At 43.7% G+C, this 17,627-nt stretch overlaps 4 protein-coding genes across 8 annotated transcripts in view; 2 read left to right on the top strand and 2 right to left on the bottom strand.

The window, feature by feature from the left end:
- herc2 (HECT and RLD domain containing E3 ubiquitin protein ligase 2) overlaps positions 1-8,677 on the bottom strand; it is a 37,730-nt gene extending 29,053 nt beyond the window's left edge. For both annotated transcript variants that reach the window (XM_076726566.1, XM_076726567.1), the window contains exons 1-12: positions 8,544-8,677; positions 7,362-7,470; positions 5,767-5,860; positions 5,440-5,571; positions 3,359-3,581; positions 3,014-3,114; positions 1,868-2,009; positions 1,680-1,784; positions 1,397-1,568; positions 1,076-1,249; positions 348-536; positions 80-231 (exon numbers count right to left, since the gene is read on the bottom strand). In XM_076726566.1, the coding sequence (XP_076582681.1) occupies positions 80-231; positions 348-536; positions 1,076-1,249; positions 1,397-1,568; positions 1,680-1,784; positions 1,868-2,009; positions 3,014-3,114; positions 3,359-3,581; positions 5,440-5,571; positions 5,767-5,860; positions 7,362-7,433 (1,556 nt within the window). In that variant the 5' untranslated portion in view covers positions 7,434-7,470; positions 8,544-8,677. The remainder of the gene's footprint in view (positions 1-79; positions 232-347; positions 537-1,075; positions 1,250-1,396; positions 1,569-1,679; positions 1,785-1,867; positions 2,010-3,013; positions 3,115-3,358; positions 3,582-5,439; positions 5,572-5,766; positions 5,861-7,361; positions 7,471-8,543) is intronic.
- nipa1 (NIPA magnesium transporter 1) lies at positions 8,439-12,661 on the top strand. 2 transcript variants are annotated; one of them, XM_076726570.1, is made up of 5 exons: positions 8,439-8,504; positions 10,143-10,190; positions 10,300-10,390; positions 10,794-10,954; positions 11,125-12,661. In XM_076726570.1, exons 1-5 carry the CDS (start codon positions 8,471-8,473, stop codon positions 11,616-11,618), a joined length of 828 nt encoding a protein of 275 aa, XP_076582685.1. In that variant the 5' UTR covers positions 8,439-8,470; the 3' UTR covers positions 11,619-12,661. The 2 variants fall into 2 exon arrangements, with proteins under 2 accessions (XP_076582685.1, XP_076582684.1); XM_076726569.1 differs by lacking the exon at positions 8,439-8,504 and adding an exon at positions 9,802-10,000 and having other exon boundaries at positions 11,125-12,660.
- Positions 12,662-13,209: 548 nt separating this feature from the next.
- Positions 13,210-16,676, top strand: nipa2 (NIPA magnesium transporter 2). 3 transcript variants are annotated; one of them, XM_076726563.1, is made up of 6 exons: positions 13,210-13,359; positions 14,014-14,244; positions 14,638-14,694; positions 14,927-15,017; positions 15,109-15,269; positions 15,468-16,676. In XM_076726563.1, exons 2-6 carry the CDS (start codon positions 14,106-14,108, stop codon positions 16,124-16,126), a joined length of 1,107 nt encoding a protein of 368 aa, XP_076582678.1. In that variant the 5' UTR covers positions 13,210-13,359; positions 14,014-14,105; the 3' UTR covers positions 16,127-16,676. The 3 variants fall into 3 exon arrangements, with proteins under 3 accessions (XP_076582678.1, XP_076582679.1, XP_076582677.1); XM_076726564.1 differs by having other exon boundaries at positions 13,236-13,363; XM_076726562.1 differs by lacking the exon at positions 13,210-13,359 and adding an exon at positions 13,719-13,914.
- The window catches only part of cyfip1 (cytoplasmic FMR1 interacting protein 1), a 27,267-nt gene continuing 26,237 nt past the window's right edge, over positions 16,598-17,627 (bottom strand). Inside the window, exon 31 of the mRNA XM_076726561.1 lies at positions 16,598-17,276. Coding sequence (XP_076582676.1) covers positions 17,112-17,276 — 165 coding nt within the window. The 3' untranslated portion in view covers positions 16,598-17,111. The remainder of the gene's footprint in view (positions 17,277-17,627) is intronic.

Raw genomic sequence — 17,627 nt, 5'->3', positions numbered from 1 at the left:
CTTTATATTGAATAGCAATGCAAAATTAGAGGGACCCTGGAAATTAGACATCAGATTGAGGTTTTGTCTGGTTTCTTACGTGGTGTCTCCATGTCCAAGGCGGCCTCCATCGCCACAGCCCCATGAGAACACCTCCCCATTGGATGACAAGGCCAAGTAGTGCTGCCCATCAGGATGAGCTGCAAGCTTCACAATCTTTCTGGAGCTCAGACAGTGGATTAGCATTGGAGCCTGCAACAAAATAACTGGGTGACTCAATCTGCAGAAGCTACTTCTTCGATCTGAATACAGCGAGTTCATTAGAGAGAATACACTGATAAACAGAAAACACGTGGAACAGAACTGACCAGGGTTGTGCTCTTGTAGTTCTGGGTGTAAACAGCACCACTGCTGGACAGGATGAGAAAACCCTTTTCTGAACAGACAATCTGTGTGACTCCAAGGCTTGACAGAGCTTTACACTGAATGGGCCCATTAACATTGGCATAAAGCTTCCAGCCCAACAGGCCCCATGCGATCACCTCCTGCAGGGTTCCCTGGAACAAAACGAGACAGAGACAAAGTCAGTCTCATGGTGATTGTGTGCCACTGTGGCTGTAATGTCCCCTTTGGCAGACATACTTAACCATAATCAAATGAGAGAGGCTGGCATGAATTTGCACAGTACAAGGGAAACAGAGTACAAAATAATAAGAAGATTAAGTAATAATTAAGTTTATTTAAATGCTACTTTCAAAACCAGTGTTACAAAGTGCCTTACAACAAACAGCAATCAAATACAGTTATGACGGTTAAATGGCATACAAGACAGAAAAGGGATGGAGCTTAAAACAGTGGACGGCTGAAACCATAAATAAAAAAACCATGATGAAATATAAAAACAGTGGGTGAATTAAAATAGAGCAGCGCAAGACTTCAGTGAATCGTCAGTGTAAAGTCAGATATATATAGCACAAGGATGAAAAACAGACATGTAACTCAAGCAATAATTGAAGGAACCAGTAGCGTCACTGACCTACAAAATAAGATAACTAATGATTCAACCATTGTCAGCTGCTAAAAACAGAGTTGTCACCTTGTGCGATGTGGGGGAGTTGCAGTGCGGAGGACTACAGGGAGAAGCCAAGCGGTCCAGGTGAGCCATGATCACCACGGCTGTTTGCCGAAGGTCAATAGCCAGGTCGTTATCCTGAGGCAAGGTCAGGTAGCGCAGGAAACTCTCATTTGGACTCAGGGGGGCTGTGAGGATCTGCAAATCACAGCAATCAACCAAGTGATTAGCTCGATTATCAAGCAGGAAAAGAGCGACCGGGGTATTTGATTTGAGGTTTTGTTTGAGGTTTCTTGCGCTCTCATTAAATGACGGGAAAAGAAAAACTGAGAGGGGAAAATTCACCTCAGCTGCCTCTTCGGGAATGGGCTCGTCCTTGCTGCTGTGTATGTTCTGAAAGCGCTGCAGGAGGGGCAGCAGAGGGGCGCTGGTTCCCTGGGTGGAGCGCTCATTGTCCATCTCTCTGGTGCCGCTTTCCCACAGGCGCAGCAGCAGCAGAACGGCAGACAGCAGCTGACTGCAAAGGCACAGCGACAAAGAGACAAAGTGAGCATAGAGGTAGCAACGCATTTCATCTGCACGAGCATCAGCATAAGCAAATCAGCAGGCATTCAGGGTGTCTGGTTACCTGAGAGTGCCCCTCTGTACAGCCAGCTCCAGCAGGATGGCCAGGGCCAGGTGCTGGTCCTGAAGAGGAATGTTGCCTTTGGTGCTGGCACTTCCATGTACATCACTGGTCCCAAAAAAGACAATACATGAAGATTACACATTGTCCAACACATCTTACAACAGAACGACTAATCAGTAAATACAAACCTGAGGAACTTGGTGGCCCTCTCAACAACCTCGAGCCACACTGATGATACAGTTCCCTCATCGAACAGCGTAGCCTCTGGAAGAGCTCGCAGGGCATCCAGAGACTCCTGGAGGAGCTCACTGCAAAGATCTGCATCATCTCCTATAAAACACGAGCTTCTGTTTTATATACGGCTACACAACACACTGTTCAGAGGGCATCCAGAAATATAAAACGTTCAATCTGCCAGGACCAGCATGAGGGCATTTTCATTTATACTTTCCCATGTTTCCGTAAATGTGGATCTAAAATGAAGCTAATGCATATAATGATAGAAACATCGCAAATCCACCAACATCTGGCCTAAAACTGACTTCCTCATTCAAAAGTATTCTACAAAAGGAAATAAGAACTATTTAGAACCACTTATTGATTCTGAGATGATTGGTGAAAACGGTCTCAACCTTGCATGCATTCAACCAATCAGATCAAATGGTCGTTATCCTGCAAAACGAAAAAAAGCTTCATAACATCCAGGATTTGTACATGTGTTCATTCAGCAGGTGGTGGCTGAAAGAACATACTGTTACACTTCTGTTGTTCTTGCAGCGTATTCCAGGAATACAGCTACACTGAGAATGAGAGGCTTAACTGTGTGTGTGTGTGTGTGTGTGTGTGTGTGTGTGTGTGTGTGTGTTGCTCATGTTACAGGAAGGCTGGAAGAGGCCGGCTCTTTGTTCCCACCCAGTCCCTGTGGACAGGCAGCTCTCATCCTCACATCAGCACACGTAACAAAAACAGCATCTCTGCTTGTCAAGCAAACAGTTTGGGATTTTTAAGTTCACACAGCCAAAGCTGATCATTATTAGACATAAAGAGACGGTGTGATTGACATACACTGAGATGCAGCTTTATTGATTATAATAATCCCATCTCAAAGCAGTAAGCATGTTACCTACAGGTCACAATCTCCTGCAGTCCTTCATGCAGCCAACACGAGGCTAAAAACATGGCACTGTGAAATATGCCGGGTTGTTTACTATGAGCAGTGTGAAACATGGTGCAACACATTCATTAACAGCTGTTGAGCAAAGCTCCATTACCATGACAGCAGCTATCATCACCACCATGAGGGCACAAACCATCTTCACTGTCAGTATTCTTACCTGACCTCCAGGCCCGCCGCAGGAAAGCAAAGGCGAAGGAGAGAGCGGCCCTGGAGCCAACTCTGGCCAAACCTTCGACGCCTTTACTGGCCGGACGAGGGCTGAAGGAGCAAAGCAAAATACACAGGGATTAACAACTGATGCATTTGTGAGTGTGTTTAAGGGGCCTTCATGAGGAAAACACCGTGTGCACTCACACACCGAGCTGTAGCGTTTAACTCAAACACGCATGAATAACCCTGTAAGCCGGGCGCATGTGTGTACATACCAGGAAGAGGCTGTACTGTACTATGTACACTGTGGCTGTTTTGGCTCAATCTATAGTTAACTATTAATTATCGTTACCTCTTATTGTCAGCAGCAGGCAGTGGTGGGCTGGGGGGCGTCTTCCAGCGGACCTTGTACTTTTCCTCCATCATGCTGTGGCTGAGAGAGATGAGGTAGCGCTCCAGGATGACCAGGCGCTGCCGCAGGCGTTGGGCAGACAGGGTGCTTTTGGCCATCTGAGCGGAGAGCTTCTGCTGGTCGTCAACCAGGACCATCAGACAGTCCTTCAGCTCAGTCTCATCTACACACACACAAGGAAACGCCAACAAAGACATCATCATCCTGAGCATGAAATTATTCAAAATACATATTGACCACGTGTGTATTATTATTTAAAATCTGTAATTAAACTGTAAATAGTAACTTTTGGTCAGAGTACTGGTGTTATTTCAATAGTGAAAAACGTATTATTCTCCCCTTAAGGTTTTAAGTCTAAGATTTTTCTTCTGCATTTCAACGTTAAATTTTGACAGCAAGACTTTTCTTAAAATATATGTAAAAATGCATTCGCAGTAAATGCAATGTATTGTAACTGTTCACCAGAAATCTGACACAAAGGCTTTCAGAGCGGGAAAGGAAAAAGTATAACCAATCTAAAACGACGTCCGCTATGCTTAAAAAATCCATTTTATGGCCCATGAAAACTCACATTTTAGAGCAGATGATACAGGACGAACAGAAACATCCAACAGTGAAAGTATTTTTGCCATATTGTAAACATACTGCTGATTTTTTTTTTTTAATAACTTACTATGCAATCCGGTTTAAAATCCTACTATTAACTAATGTCTAAGCACTACATAGTGTCATATACAGTTCAGATTGTAAAACCCCTTGAAGCTCAGATAAAAACTGACAATGTATTATGTGTTCAGAAGGTTCTGTACTTTCTATTAACAAACAACCACAAAAACCAAAAGCTGCTAAAAAATAAAAATAATATTCACCATTGTCAAAATTTTCCCCACTGGCCCTTTAGCACAAACATGCCTTCGTTCTGATCCGGTTCAAGAGAAAATGCTTTATTATGTGTCTATACAGCAGCGCTGCAGGGGGGAAAAGATGGGCCAAAATAGCTGGTCTGAAATCTACTTAAGCTTTATGTAAGCCAGACTGGCCTGAGGTTGTATGAGCCACACTACAGTCAGCTGTGCTCAGCTGTCAGGACAGATATGTATCCCAGTCAGACAAGTCTCTAAGTGTTCATTATGCATCACCCATGGCTAAAAAGTTATTTCTGCTAGAGAACTACCAAATTCACGGGGGTTCAAGAACTCCTTATAAAAGACAGAGCGTGGAAAAAAGAAGTAAAACACATCAACGGCTAAGAATCAGAGCAGATCTCTCTGCACCGACCTGGCTTCAAACAATAGGTTGGGTCTGGGCTCTAACTGCTGAGATCAACATGTTCCAAATATCTGGCCACTCAATGGAAAAGCAGGAAGTATGCCGTTTGAACTTTAAGCATCAATGACAGAGCACTCGTCCGTGCGGCGATCCAGTTTCACTCACTGTACAACCAGACCAGTGTGACTCCCTGACTCGGTCAATAAAAATAAAAAAGAGACAAGCAGCCATGGAGCTACTGCAAAGTCTGCATTCAGTAAGCAAGTAGACCCTCCCCCCTCCCAGCGCTTATCTCCCCCCAGCATGACACCGTCCCACCCAGTCCCGCCAGTAAACACAGCAAGGGTGAGAGACGCTACCCCGCACTGGGCCACATTATAACGCCTACCAAGATTACACTCAGAGGGGTAAAAATAACCACGTAGACCTTCAGGCTGCAAGTTGTCATTTTAGAGTTTCCACACATCACGTGCCAGCAAAACACGCACACGTCAGCAGGGCCTGACGGACGTGAAATTGATAAACAGAGAGGCTGACCATGTGTCGAAATGATCAGTATCACTGAATCTACTCGACATTTAGGTGTTGTGAAACCATCTGCTGTCAACATGGTATTAATTACCCTACTTGGAAACAGAAAGGCGTTAAATAACACGAGCCACAACAGGAGGACGGGGCAGCGTCGTAGCAGCAGGTCAGCGGGATATTTTGTAGTTTGACACATTCTGGTCTTGTTCAGGTCGGCCTCTCACCTGGCTGCCGGCCCCAGTCCCACGTCTCAATGATGGAGTGATGCACAGATGTCGACGTCTCTTCCTCCTCTTTCTTCTCTTTGTCGTTGGGTTCATCCTTCTTCTGGGTTCCAAAGCAGTCAGTGCAATCCTCTGAAATAACCAAAAGAAATTCTGACATTAACCATCTTTTCCATTAGAAAGGCTAAAGTCCCAACCTTGTCCCTGGGTCACGTCACGTCCTTGGAGAGTGAGCGAAAATGTACAATCATAAATCAACAGCAGCACTGTGTATACCTGAGAAAAACACAGAGGGTTAACAGATGCTGTCATCTCTCAGTGCTGTACCTGGGTGAGCTGATTCTTCTCCATTGAACGTTATCTCCTCATCTTTTACCATTTCATTCCACATCTCACTCAGTCCCTCGGGAGAGAATGCCCGCTGGAAAAGGAAGGAAGAAACAGAAAATCAGCATGAGACATTAGCAAAATCCAGTGAGTTCACAACTGCATGTGTTTGCTTTGTAAGTTCTGCCTCCGTATGTCACAGAGGGGATATTATCACATTATGAAGGCATTATAATCACAGCTGAAAGTGATCCAGTGAACTGGGGTTAGCTTGTTTTGAGCTGCTTTACCATGTAAAAATATTGTCTTCACACTAGTGCAATTAAAAGAACCATTCCCATGAGTGTCACGTGCCCATACTTCAATCTTCTTTAGATTTTCAAACATTTAGAGCAAACAAAAATTCTTACATCTGTTTTAATTGTGGAAGGAAATCCCTTGTGCAGGTTTCATGACCAAGTTCAGAAAACTAACACCCACAAACTAATAATCTAATAACATAAAATAAAGTAAAAGAATGAGAGAACAAAATAGCTCCTTTGTCACCGAGTTCAAACTGATTCAAGGATTCACCGACCGCGAAATCTGTGTCATCACCCAAGTGGTGCACCAGTCAAGCTTTGCTTTAATAAGAAATATTCGCAAGTGGAAAGCCGAGCCCTCGCTTTCAAGGATCTAATGTCTTAAATGTCAAAAACATGTTGGCTCAAAGATGACACCAGACCAGACACATAACACTAAAGCTGCCTTCAGAACTGGCGAGACCTCCGACGATGGGAAAACATGATACCCTTCCCCAATTTTAGTCTTCGTTTGGTCGTGCAAACCAGTTTTCAAGCTCAGGGTGAGCACAGACAGGCTGCAGTGTGTGGAGGCGAGAGCAGAGGGCTCATGTCACAGCCTATTTCATACTGCGAGCCAGTGGATACGGAGCGTTGTATCTCACCCTTCTCTAAATCTGTCATACACTGATAAAAGACCTCATAATTACAACCAACATGAGCTTGTTTTCACAACAGAGATCTTTTTTTTTATTAGCTTTTCACCCAAACCTAGTGGAAAATTATAGGTGACAACTCTTTTCACATTGAAGGAAAAACAATAATCATCTGCACAAGAGGCTTGATACAACTCGCAGGTCAGTGGCTGCAGTACGTAGCTCCTGTTGTTCAACTCTCCATTTGATTCTGACCATTTTGGATGTTTATGTTAACGACAGTAATATGCACTCACTGTCTGGCATCATAGAAAGAAATGTTTCAGAAAAACAGAGATAAGACAGACACTAGCTATCAGAGAGACATCACGGTTTAGAGGCTTTGCAGTTCATCACCAACATGGTGTGACAGTCAGACTCACAACAATTCGGAAATTAAGCAGTTTCTAAATTAAGCTCAGCTGAACAGTTGTTTTAGATAGCGAGAGCCATCCAGGACTGCCGCAGCAGATGCAGATTAATGGACTCAATAATCCAAGATAGTAACATTTTCTGAGTCAACAGAGGAAAATGTAGTGCTGCAGCTGAGGCAAAGATGAAAAACACTGTCAAACCTGTTTCCAGTTTTCATATGAATCACTCCTTTATACGCACATACCTGCAAGTCTATCTTCAGCCATTTGTCATGAAATCTCAGCTGAGCATCGAGGGTAAAAGATGGAGAGGGCATCTTCCCCGCTCCTCTCCTGGCTGCAAACGCAGCCAACCTGCAGGATAAAGACAGCCTGTGTTATGATATGAGACAAATTAATTAGTCAAGGTAAGATGAAAACCAGCTAATAATGCCAGACATTATAAAGTGCCTGTGGGGGTAAAGCTTTTTGCCAAACATTAGCAGGCTCCTTTCCAAATCTGTTTCCTCTGACTTGAATAAAAAAGCAGTTTAACAACAATCTGTTTCAAGATGAACACTGACACTAACATTACCTCAAACTGATGAACTTACACAGTCAGACAAAAACTGCATAACCAAGCATTCAGTCAGAGAACATGCCAACACCAACCAATATGATCACCAAGGTGTAAACAAAAGAGAACCCCAACGCCACTTTTCAAAACACAGGACTGAGTCACTCCCACGTCAAGGACACGTCTTGTAATACCCAAACTAATATTAAACATCAGCCGGGTGACATCTAAATACTGCTGCTCTTCTCGTGAATGTCTGAAGTAACGTTGCACAAAATGCTTTATCCTTAACTGGGTCAACCTCTTAAATTATACATGCGATTATAGCCGCAACTTTCTATCTCAATCTAAAAATTACAATTGTGACATGTAACTATAAGTTGTACCTTGCATAAGCCTCATTAACATCATTAACGCCAGAGTTTAAGGCCAAAGATGTATCCATAACTCTAACGTTACATGAGACGTTGGGAGGAAAACGAGAATATCGTAGCATTAGATGCTAGCAAGGGCACAGTCTCTGTTAACCTTGATAAAGTGGTTGTAACCTTGTTATCATATATGATAATAAACACGAGCCCGGAGAGTAATAACACCCTGACACAGCATCAGCATGCTCATAAAGCAACGCCTAATGCTCGGTAACGTTCACATTAGCTTGGCAGCTAAGGCTAACTACTTAGCTTGCTATACAGCTAATACTAACACAGCGTTAGCTAGCTAGCTAGCGCTAAACCAGCTCTCAACATCCAGGCTACGATGAACAAGCTCCTGTGACATGACACTGAACCGAACGACATGCACCGTCCCGGCGAGTTCAGCAACACGACGGGTAACATGTCAATTCTGCCAACAAATTTCTTTAAATTACCTGCGGTCTCTTCTCAAGCTATTCTCGTCCCCTCAGCTGCTTTGCTGCATTAACAAGCCGTTCATAATGGACTAGATTGACAGGTCGCGCACTGGGGCACGAGGCATGGAAACAAATTACGTAGCCTTAACTGGTAGACTCAATGCGATTGTTCATTACCACAACAGCCCGCTGAGGTGGGGTTTCTCACGCGAGCTGATCCGTTCGCCACAGATTCTACTCCGCCCGCTCGGACCGGCCTGTGTAATACAATGTGCGCTCCTTTTTGGATTGAGGCGGGACATTGGAGGGGCGGGGTTGGCCTAGTGAAGGGGAACTGTCCGCTAGGCGGCGGTGTGTCTCAAGGAAAGGGTGGGGATATTTACTTCACAGAAGATTTATTTAGCCACAGTTATATTATTCCCATAGTTTATGTTTATTTAATGATAGAGTTTATTAATTAATACCGATTTTATACCACTGATATCTTAAAGCCATTATCATGTCTGTGTAATTTTGCTATCTGTTGTTAAATCTGTCTGCTGTTATCTATTTAGCTATTTGACCATTCACCATTTGACAATTATCAACCTGTCTACAATTTAGATTTTTTTGAATGTAAAGTCACGTTTTCCTCAACACACCAAAGGTATATTTCAGAGGAGGGAATATCAAGATATCTGCTATCTGTAGGATCTGAATTGCTGATGTAGGATCAATAATAATAATAATAATCTTAATGACACTGTACAATATCTGCAGCATGAAAAGGCAAAAAACTGTGTTTAAGCATTTGTTGTCTTGCCCAAAGAAACTCCAGCAGAAAGACAGATGCATAATGAGAGAGCTGAGACTGTAACGCTGTTCATTTCAGACTGAATCTTTTTTTTTTTTTTTTTTTTGGTCAAGGGGATATTTTTGTAGGTAGGAGGAAGATTCATCTTTAAAATGAAGAATGTGATTCACAAGGCAGGCAACTCTTACCCCAATGTGAAGCACCCTCTCCTCTCTAAATTGCACTTAACTGATCAGCTATAGCAGAACACAGTAACTACAGCAGGCACTGCTTTATGTGGTCCCTTTAAAAATGGGCCTAAGGTGTCATTTCATTGATTGATAATGTTGGAGGGTTTTTTGTGAGCGTAAAAATCACACACAGTATCTCACTTCAATGTGGAGGCAATTAGTAAATCATGTTATGAACTGTTTGGAGTGAAAAGTTTATCATTTAGTAAGAGCAGCCGGAGCTGCGCATGCGCAGCGTCTCACTTCCTGAGTCGAACCAGGAAGTTAGCCTCAGTCACCCTGCTAGTGAAGCCAAACCTCATAAATAACAGCCACTGTTATGGCCACTGTCTCCGAACCAAGTAACGTTTCGTTGCCCGTAGCTGGAGTAGTGATAGCAGTGATATCAAGTTTCATCAATGGGTCGACATTTGTGCTTCAAAAAAAGGGAATATTACGCTCCCGCGACAGAGGTAGACAGAAACATCAGAGGAGCTGGCGGACAGAAGGGTTTCTTTAAGAATGCCTTCACGGGCAGAAGTGGGGAAGCCGTATAAATTATATCATGAAGTCGGGTGAAGCCACAGACTAAACTCTTCACTGTATTTTCCGTAGGAGGCTCGTACCTCACAGACGTGGTGTGGTGGAGTGGCACATTGTCCAGTGAGTACAGCGCCCCCTGTCGGTCCCCTCACATGTTCATTTAAAACACTTCTCTCCGTGAATGTTTGACGCTGCATGTTTTAACATATCTGTTTGTGAATCTCATTAGTGGTTGTTGGTCAAATTGGGAATTTCCTAGCATATAATGTGGCCCCTGCTGTGATAGTGACACCACTGGGGGCCCTGGGAGTGTTATTTGGGTAAGTCTGAGAACTGGATTCTTTTGGGGGGAGGGCTTGATGTTGAGATATGTGTGGATCAAACTAGAAACACCATGCAGAATTATTTTGAAGAGATTTGTCCTTATATCTGAGTCCTAGCAAACATTAGCTGATCCAGCAAGTTTGTTATCTCAGGTACTGTGAAGTTGTGGTTAATGATTAATCCTTTTTTAACATGAAAATAGTTCATTTTAATCCAGTTTCAATCTGTATAGATTGTTTTGGTCCCATGATATTAAGCCATCATTAGCAGCTTTAATCTCATTGTGTCGCTGTGTTATTTTATGTTTATCAAGCACAAGAGAGCGGAGTCAAGATTTAAAGCTATTACACTTTCAGGACTCGATGAATTGCCCTGCGATGCTGTTTTTGTGTGATGCAGGGCTGTGCTGGCTTCTCGGATCTTGAGGGAGCATTTAAATATCCTGGGAAAGCTTGGATGTGTATTATGTTGCTGCGGCTCCGTCGTGCTGATCATTCATGCCCCTAAAGCAGAGGCTGTGACGTCAAGACTGGAGTTAGAGGAGAGGCTACTGGACCCAGGTGACGCCAGTTTTCTTTGTGTTTTCGCTTTTGATTCACTCTAGTGAATTGATAAATGTGTCCTCCAGAATTATTAAAGATGAAGAACACTGCAGAATTGCAAGCACGCCAGTAAAAAGTCCAAAATATATAATATAATGTAAATGACAATATCATTTCTCATCCTGCAGGCTTTGTACTGTATTCCCTCTTGGTCGCCCTGCTGCTGGTCATACTAATTGTGTGGGTTGCTCCAGCTCACGGCACATCAAACATCATGGTGTACGTCTCCATATGCTCCCTCCTTGGAAGCTTCACCGTTCCGAGCAGCAAAGGACTCGGCCTGGTTGCACAAGACGTCTTTGGAGGAGGGCCCTCGAGCGGAGGAGCTCTGGCTCTCTTCCTGGGCTTGCTGGGGACGCTGGCTGTCAGCATCCTGATACAGTTCTTCTTCATCAACAAGGCCTTGCAGTGTTTCAGCTCCAACGTGTTTGAAGCCATTTACTATGTGACCTTCACGTCCACCGTCATTCTCGCTTCTGCTCTTCTCTTCAAGGAGTGGACTGCGCTGACTTTAACCGACAGCCTCGCCATGCTTTGCGGCCTGGCGACAGTGTGTGTCGGGGTCGTTTTACTCCGCATTTCCCAGGAGGCTTTGCTTACTTGGAAGAAGAAGACAGACTGATTGAGATGCCTTCATAAAAGCCCGATTCAAAAAACTCTAAAACATTGAATATATTGTCTTTATTAACTGTGTAAAACACAAATAAGACAGAATGTGATAGTTTGCTAATCCTTTTTGACATATACTCAACAACAAACAGTACAAAGACAATAAATTTAATGTTTTATCTCATCAGCTCCACTGATTTTTGTAAACATCTGCTTTTTCTGTTTTTATTTACGTTTTACTGCGTGTTTATAACTTTCACTCAACATTTTACTTGAACCTCCTCGTAGTTTCTTATGAAACAGTTCTTACTTACTGTGTAATTATATTCATTCCTTCATTCATTTCATCGATGCTCACGTGTGCAACTCTCTTCATCATGAGACTCTCACACTCAAATATAAGCTGGGGAACAGTGAATTTGTCCACTTCAGGTCTTTACTCATTTCAGATACAAAGAGGCTTACAAACACAGAAAATACTTCTGTTTACTTCAGTGTTGCCCTGAAGGCTTTAATGGGCCCATTGGATGCTGGACTGTGTGGGATCACCCCCGCTTTGACTTCTTCAGTGTGCCTCTGAATTATTCAGTGTAATTTCAGAAGCAGTCTCTTTAGTGCCGGAGTTGTACAAACAGCATCAACAACGTTTTGTCTAATGGATTTCTAAATGGATTCTAATGGATGGATTTGTAAAGCTGATATGCCAAATATAAACTTTTGTCCTGTGTCCACTGGCTGTTCTGTGTTAATGCTACATGATATACATGTGTGATTAAAACTTCATCTGGATCATGGATTATTTATTTACTTTATATGAATGTTTACACTCATTTCCAGCACTGGATGTGTCGCAGCTTTGTGCTGGTTTTGACAAGCATTTGTTGTGTTGAAGGTCTGTGAGAAATACACTGTCCTTTCTTTGGCGAGGGATTGGTTATTTTGCTTGATTTCTGAAGTATGAAACTAAATTAAAGTAGTTACATATCACCTGTAAAATATTTTGCCATTTCTTTTCCTTACCGTCACTGTTTAGAGCTCTTTACTGCAGGCGTCGGGATGAATAAGACACTAACCCAATAAATCCAGATAAGAGGCCGAGGCAATTAAATTGTTACAGACAGCAAAAAGAGACACATAGAGAAGATTTAAAAAAAAAAAAAAAAAAAAAAAGGATACAGAATAAAAATGAACTATATATATGTACATTATATACAGAAACAACATAAAACTATTGCCATAAAAATACTATTGACATTATGATTATTTAGATTATGTGTCTATTAGATCATAAAACAGGTTTAATTCTCATTTAGTGACTCATTCTGTCAAACTAATGAAAAACTAAATTTATTTCCCCACACATTGTGTTCATGTGCATGGTCTTGATTGAGGAACACAACACCACTTACAGTGTTTTTATACTCACATATCAATTATAAATCCATCAAGAACAACTCAAATGTAAGAGACGGACAGAGCTGTTAACTGTTGACTGGATCCAGCTCTGGTGGATCATGTTGTCTCTGCGGTACTGGTCTTCAGCCTGCGGGGGCACACAGTTCAGCGGTCACATCTCCGGCGTCACGCCGAAGAAGAGCCTCACAGTGCGGCAGTCGTCAAGCGGTGTCGGTGTTGGCTGAACGTGGAGAGAGCAGTATGAGATGGTCAGCCACGGAGCCAAGAAGAAGGCTAGCTATTAGCTAACCTCCAGCCGCCAACACTTTCTTCTTATCGGGGGAACCAGCCACCTTTGTGTAGGTATTTAACTCTAATTGTGACTTTTAAAAGCTAGCAAGCGACCGACGCTTAGTTTCGCAGTCAATGCTAACTGATTTCGCTAGCCAAGCAGTTAGCCGTCGCGCTAATGTGAGCTAACGTGGCTAACAGGGGATGTTCCCGCTGTTAAATAGTGTCAGAACAACCCAGGTGTGACTCTTTGGCACCACTACAGAGCTGTTGGCGCTGAGATGCGTCTCGTGACATTTGATAGTCGAGTAATTATCTCGCAGACAGACGGTAAAGGGCGACTTGGCGCTAGCGGTTAACGTGCTGCACCTAGCGTGCCAAGTAAACATTTACCTGAGTGGTGTGCCACTTCCTGGATTCCTGTGTCTTGACACGAGAATGTTAACGCTAAGCTCTTTAAGTACTACACCCAAACAACCGGTTGGTTTCTTCGCTGTCACTTCTTTTTGTTTGTGTCGGACCAGCCGGCTCTAAAGCTCGATAGCTCTTAAATGTTACTATGACGGATTTTCCCCCCACATCCAGCTATGGTTTGCCAGGTTGTAACATCACCTGTGGAGACGGTAGGTCATTGCTTTCGGAAAAAAAAACAAACCTCACTTTGACTTTTCCTCTCAGCGGCTGATGCATGCTTTGCTGTCCTCCATGTGCTCTGCCCTCAGGTGTGTGGGCTGGCCAGAACTGCACCTTTGGTCAGCATCTGCATTGTTTGGTGGTAAATGTGACAGACCAAACCAACACATCCAGCCTCAGTATGGGTCAGGACAGAGGGAAGTATGATTTTTACATCGGTCTGGGACTGGCCATCAGCTCCAGCATCTTCATCGGAGGCAGTTTTATCCTCAAGAAGAAAGGGCTTTTGCGGCTGGCGAGGAAGGGGTCGATGCGAGCAGGTAGTGTGTGAACGCACGTCACAGCCAAGCAAACAAGGAGCAAATTGTGCGTCTTTGTCAGTCGAGTTGAGGCACTCCCTGGTCGAGTTGCGCAATGCTGAAAGTCACTTTAGAAGTCAAACCAGTGGAGTCAGCCCATTAACATCTGATTTAACCTTCCCGACATATCGCACTCGCTGTGTGCGAATGAGTCATCAGCGCTCTCTACAACCTCTATAACCTCTTCAATCATTAACTTAACGTTTCCCCTTACCTTCAGCTCAGGTCAGGTGCAGCCACCTGAACCTGAACCACCACGTAGTCGTGATTGATTCAACAAGTCAGACTTTGCTTACCTGCAGATGATGTTTGAATGAGTGAAATAACTAGAATCTTTGTTTTTTCGCTCCTCAGGTCAGGGTGGGCATGCATATCTGAAAGAATGGCTCTGGTGGGCTGGTTTACTATCAAGTAAGTGATGGCACCCTGTGGTTAAAGTGGAAATGATGATGCATAGATGTCTCAGTTCAAACTGGGTGGGGTTTTTTTATTCTGTTTTGACCTGAAAATCACCTACCTGTGCTTACATGGGAGGCCTTCTTTGTACTGAACATTGCTGCAGCACACACATAAAACTCCAATTACAACCCAGTCGCCCTTTTTATATTTGGCAGTTAACTTAGCATGTCTTAATCGTTTACAGTGGGAGCTGGTGAAGCAGCCAACTTTGCAGCATACGCCTTCGCTCCTGCCACTCTGGTCACCCCCCTGGGCGCCCTCAGTGTGCTCGTCAGGTACAGCTGATTCGCTGCATGGTTTGGAGGTTGGAGTTTTTCCTCTCCTTTTGAAATGGCTCACTGTGGCTGACTGTAAATGTCATTGCAGTGCGGTGCTGTCGTCGTACTTCCTGACAGAGCGGTTAAACCTGCACGGGAAGCTCGGCTGCCTGCTCAGCATCCTGGGCTCCACCACCATGGTAATCCACGCTCCGCAAGAGGAAGAGATCAGCAGCCTCGAGCACATGACCAGGAAGCTGGTTGATCCAGGTACAGAACAGTGGACACCAGAGATCCTGTCCAGATAAATTTGATACTTTTACCAAAGTTTACGTCCCGGTCAGTCTGTATAACAAAAATATTAAAAGACTGAAGCAAAATACAGATATTCCATAACAAAATGATGCCTAATTTGCTCTTCTCTTCACATTAAGTCCAACTTAACGCTCCTTTACTCATTTTTCTTAGGGTTTTTCTTGTTTGCCACTCTTGTCATCATCGTGGCCCTCATCTTCATCTTTGTTGTGGGCCCCCGCCACGGTCAGACCAATATCCTCGTCTACATCACCATCTGCTCGGTGATCGGGGCTCTGTCGGTGTCCTGCGTCAAAGGGCTGGGTATCGCCATCAAGGAAGCAATCGCCGGGAAAAACGTTGTGAAAGACCCGCTGGCATGGATCTTGCTTTTGGGCCTGGTGGCCTGTGTGAGCACGCAGATCAACTACTTGAACAAGGCGCTGGACATATTCAACACCTCCCTGGTGACTCCCATCTACTACGTGTTCTTCACCACGTCCGTGCTCACCTGTTCGGCCATCCTCTTCAAGGAGTGGGGGCACATGGGCACGGACGACGTGATCGGCACCCTGAGCGGCTTCCTCACCATCATCGTGGGCATCTTCCTGCTCCACGCCTTCAAAGACGTCAGCGTCAGCTGGGCTTCGCTCGCCGTGTCCATGAGGAAGGAGGAACGAGCCTTTCCCGCGGCCAACGGCATGGGGTCCCACAGCACCTACGAACTGCTGCATAACGAGTCCAACGAGGACGTGGAGGACAGGGAAATGGGCTTGCCTTTTGACAGCGTCTCTAGAAGAAACGGGGCGATGACTTGCTCGTCGGATCATTAAGGAACTCTTTTTCCTCCATTCCCTTACTGACTCACCAACCATGGCGATGTAATGGCGTATGAAAACAATAAGACAATCAGCTGTACGGGGAGAGTGAGCTGGGCGGACCAGTGGATTGTATTTAAGGTTTTAATTTGCCTTACTTCTCTCAGAATATGACCTGCTCATATTCAGTTAATTAGAACTTAATTTCATTCCTCTGTAGCGCTGTAAATATGAGTTTTTTAAGGAGCGTTTTGTTATATGTACATGTATATTCATGCACTGACTTACTTTCTATAAATCAAAAAGATAAAGGTTTTAATATATATTCTATACGAGGTCCTGCTGACGATGACGACAGTTCAAAGGACAGTCACTATAATTTGAGGGTTTTTTTCGTGATACTTGACAGTAACAACAATTTTTGTTTGGAGTCATTCTGAACTTTTTTTGTAGCGTTTACATGAAAAGCTCTCGAGATGAACCAACAGATTTGTTACATATTTATTGAATTAAAATGATTAAAACATTTGAAACACAAGGCACAGTGAATAAATGCTTAACATGAGTATGAGCTTTGTTACTTTTCAATTTCCTTTTAAAATGTTTAGCATGCGTGTTCAACAGTATAGAAAATACAAATTTACTTCCACCCCCACTTAAAACAGGCGGCTGCTCGCCCTTAATATTCCACCACTGCAAAACCTTAAATACTCATCTGATAAAACTAATTTCCCTTCCCTGATCTATTGCTTTCTGCAAGTATAAAACAAAGAATAGTTCATCCAAAAAGGGGAAATATCTATTCATTTCTGATAAGGCACAAGTGAATACAAAAAAAATTATTCTGACAAAAAATGTGGCCCAACTTCCTTACATTTAATGGTCCTTTGCTACTGAAGACCTGAAGTAAGTGAGGAGGAATATTTGCGGATAGTCTGGTCACGCTGACGGCGTCTGGGGCTCCACGCCGGTCCACGGTTTAGACGGTGGCGGAGGCGCCTCAGCTGCTGGCGAGCGACTGGTGTATCGGTGGCTGGAAGCATCGGACGTGTTCGACCGGCATGTTCTCTCCGTCTCCAGACTTCAGGTACTTGTTCAGGATGGCAAAAATCTCGTTGTTGAGGACTTGGAATTTGCGGATTCTGTCGACCATCTTCTTCAGCGGCTGAAGGAGGCAGAAAAGATGAACACAGTGAGAATAATCTGCAGAAAAACGTCCCCTAAAAGCAGGATTTTACTGTTCTACTTAATTGGAGCTCATTTTGAACTATTTTGTGCAGGACAGCAGCTAATGATTATTTTCATTATGGATCAATCAGCTGGTTATTTTTTCCATTAATTGACTGATTGATTGGTTCGTAAAGAATCTAAAAATAGTTAGAAATGTGGTCACAATGACCCAAAACCCAACGTGACGCCTTCCTTTGGAACTCTGGACGCTTCATGTGGATTCTGGGCCTTTAAGGAACAGTTTTGCAGAGTTTGAGGAGAAGACTGATACCACTCTCATGTCTGT

Source organism: Chaetodon auriga, chromosome 3 (genome assembly GCF_051107435.1).
Source record: "Chaetodon auriga isolate fChaAug3 chromosome 3, fChaAug3.hap1, whole genome shotgun sequence".
NCBI classification, from domain to species: Eukaryota; Metazoa; Chordata; class Actinopteri; order Chaetodontiformes; family Chaetodontidae; genus Chaetodon; species Chaetodon auriga.
This window is presented reverse-complemented; position numbering and strand designations above follow the sequence as displayed.

Excerpts from the sequence above, each read along its gene's own strand:
- nipa2 (XM_076726562.1), top strand. The coding sequence starts at position 13,851 with ATGACGGATTTTCCCCCCACATCCAGCTATGGTTTGCCAGGTTGTAAC. Across the intron at positions 13,915-14,013 it reads TAACATCACCTGTGGAGACG|GTGTGTGGGCTGGCCAGAAC; the intron begins GTAGGTCATTGC and ends CTCTGCCCTCAG. Across the intron at positions 15,270-15,467 it reads CAGGAAGCTGGTTGATCCAG|GGTTTTTCTTGTTTGCCACT; the intron begins GTACAGAACAGT and ends CATTTTTCTTAG.
- nipa1 (XM_076726569.1), top strand. The coding sequence starts at position 9,868 with ATGGCCACTGTCTCCGAACCAAGTAACGTTTCGTTGCCCGTAGCTGGA. Across the intron at positions 10,001-10,142 it reads ATTACGCTCCCGCGACAGAG|GAGGCTCGTACCTCACAGAC; the intron begins GTAGACAGAAAC and ends TATTTTCCGTAG. Across the intron at positions 10,391-10,793 it reads GCCCTGGGAGTGTTATTTGG|GGCTGTGCTGGCTTCTCGGA; the intron begins GTAAGTCTGAGA and ends TGTGTGATGCAG.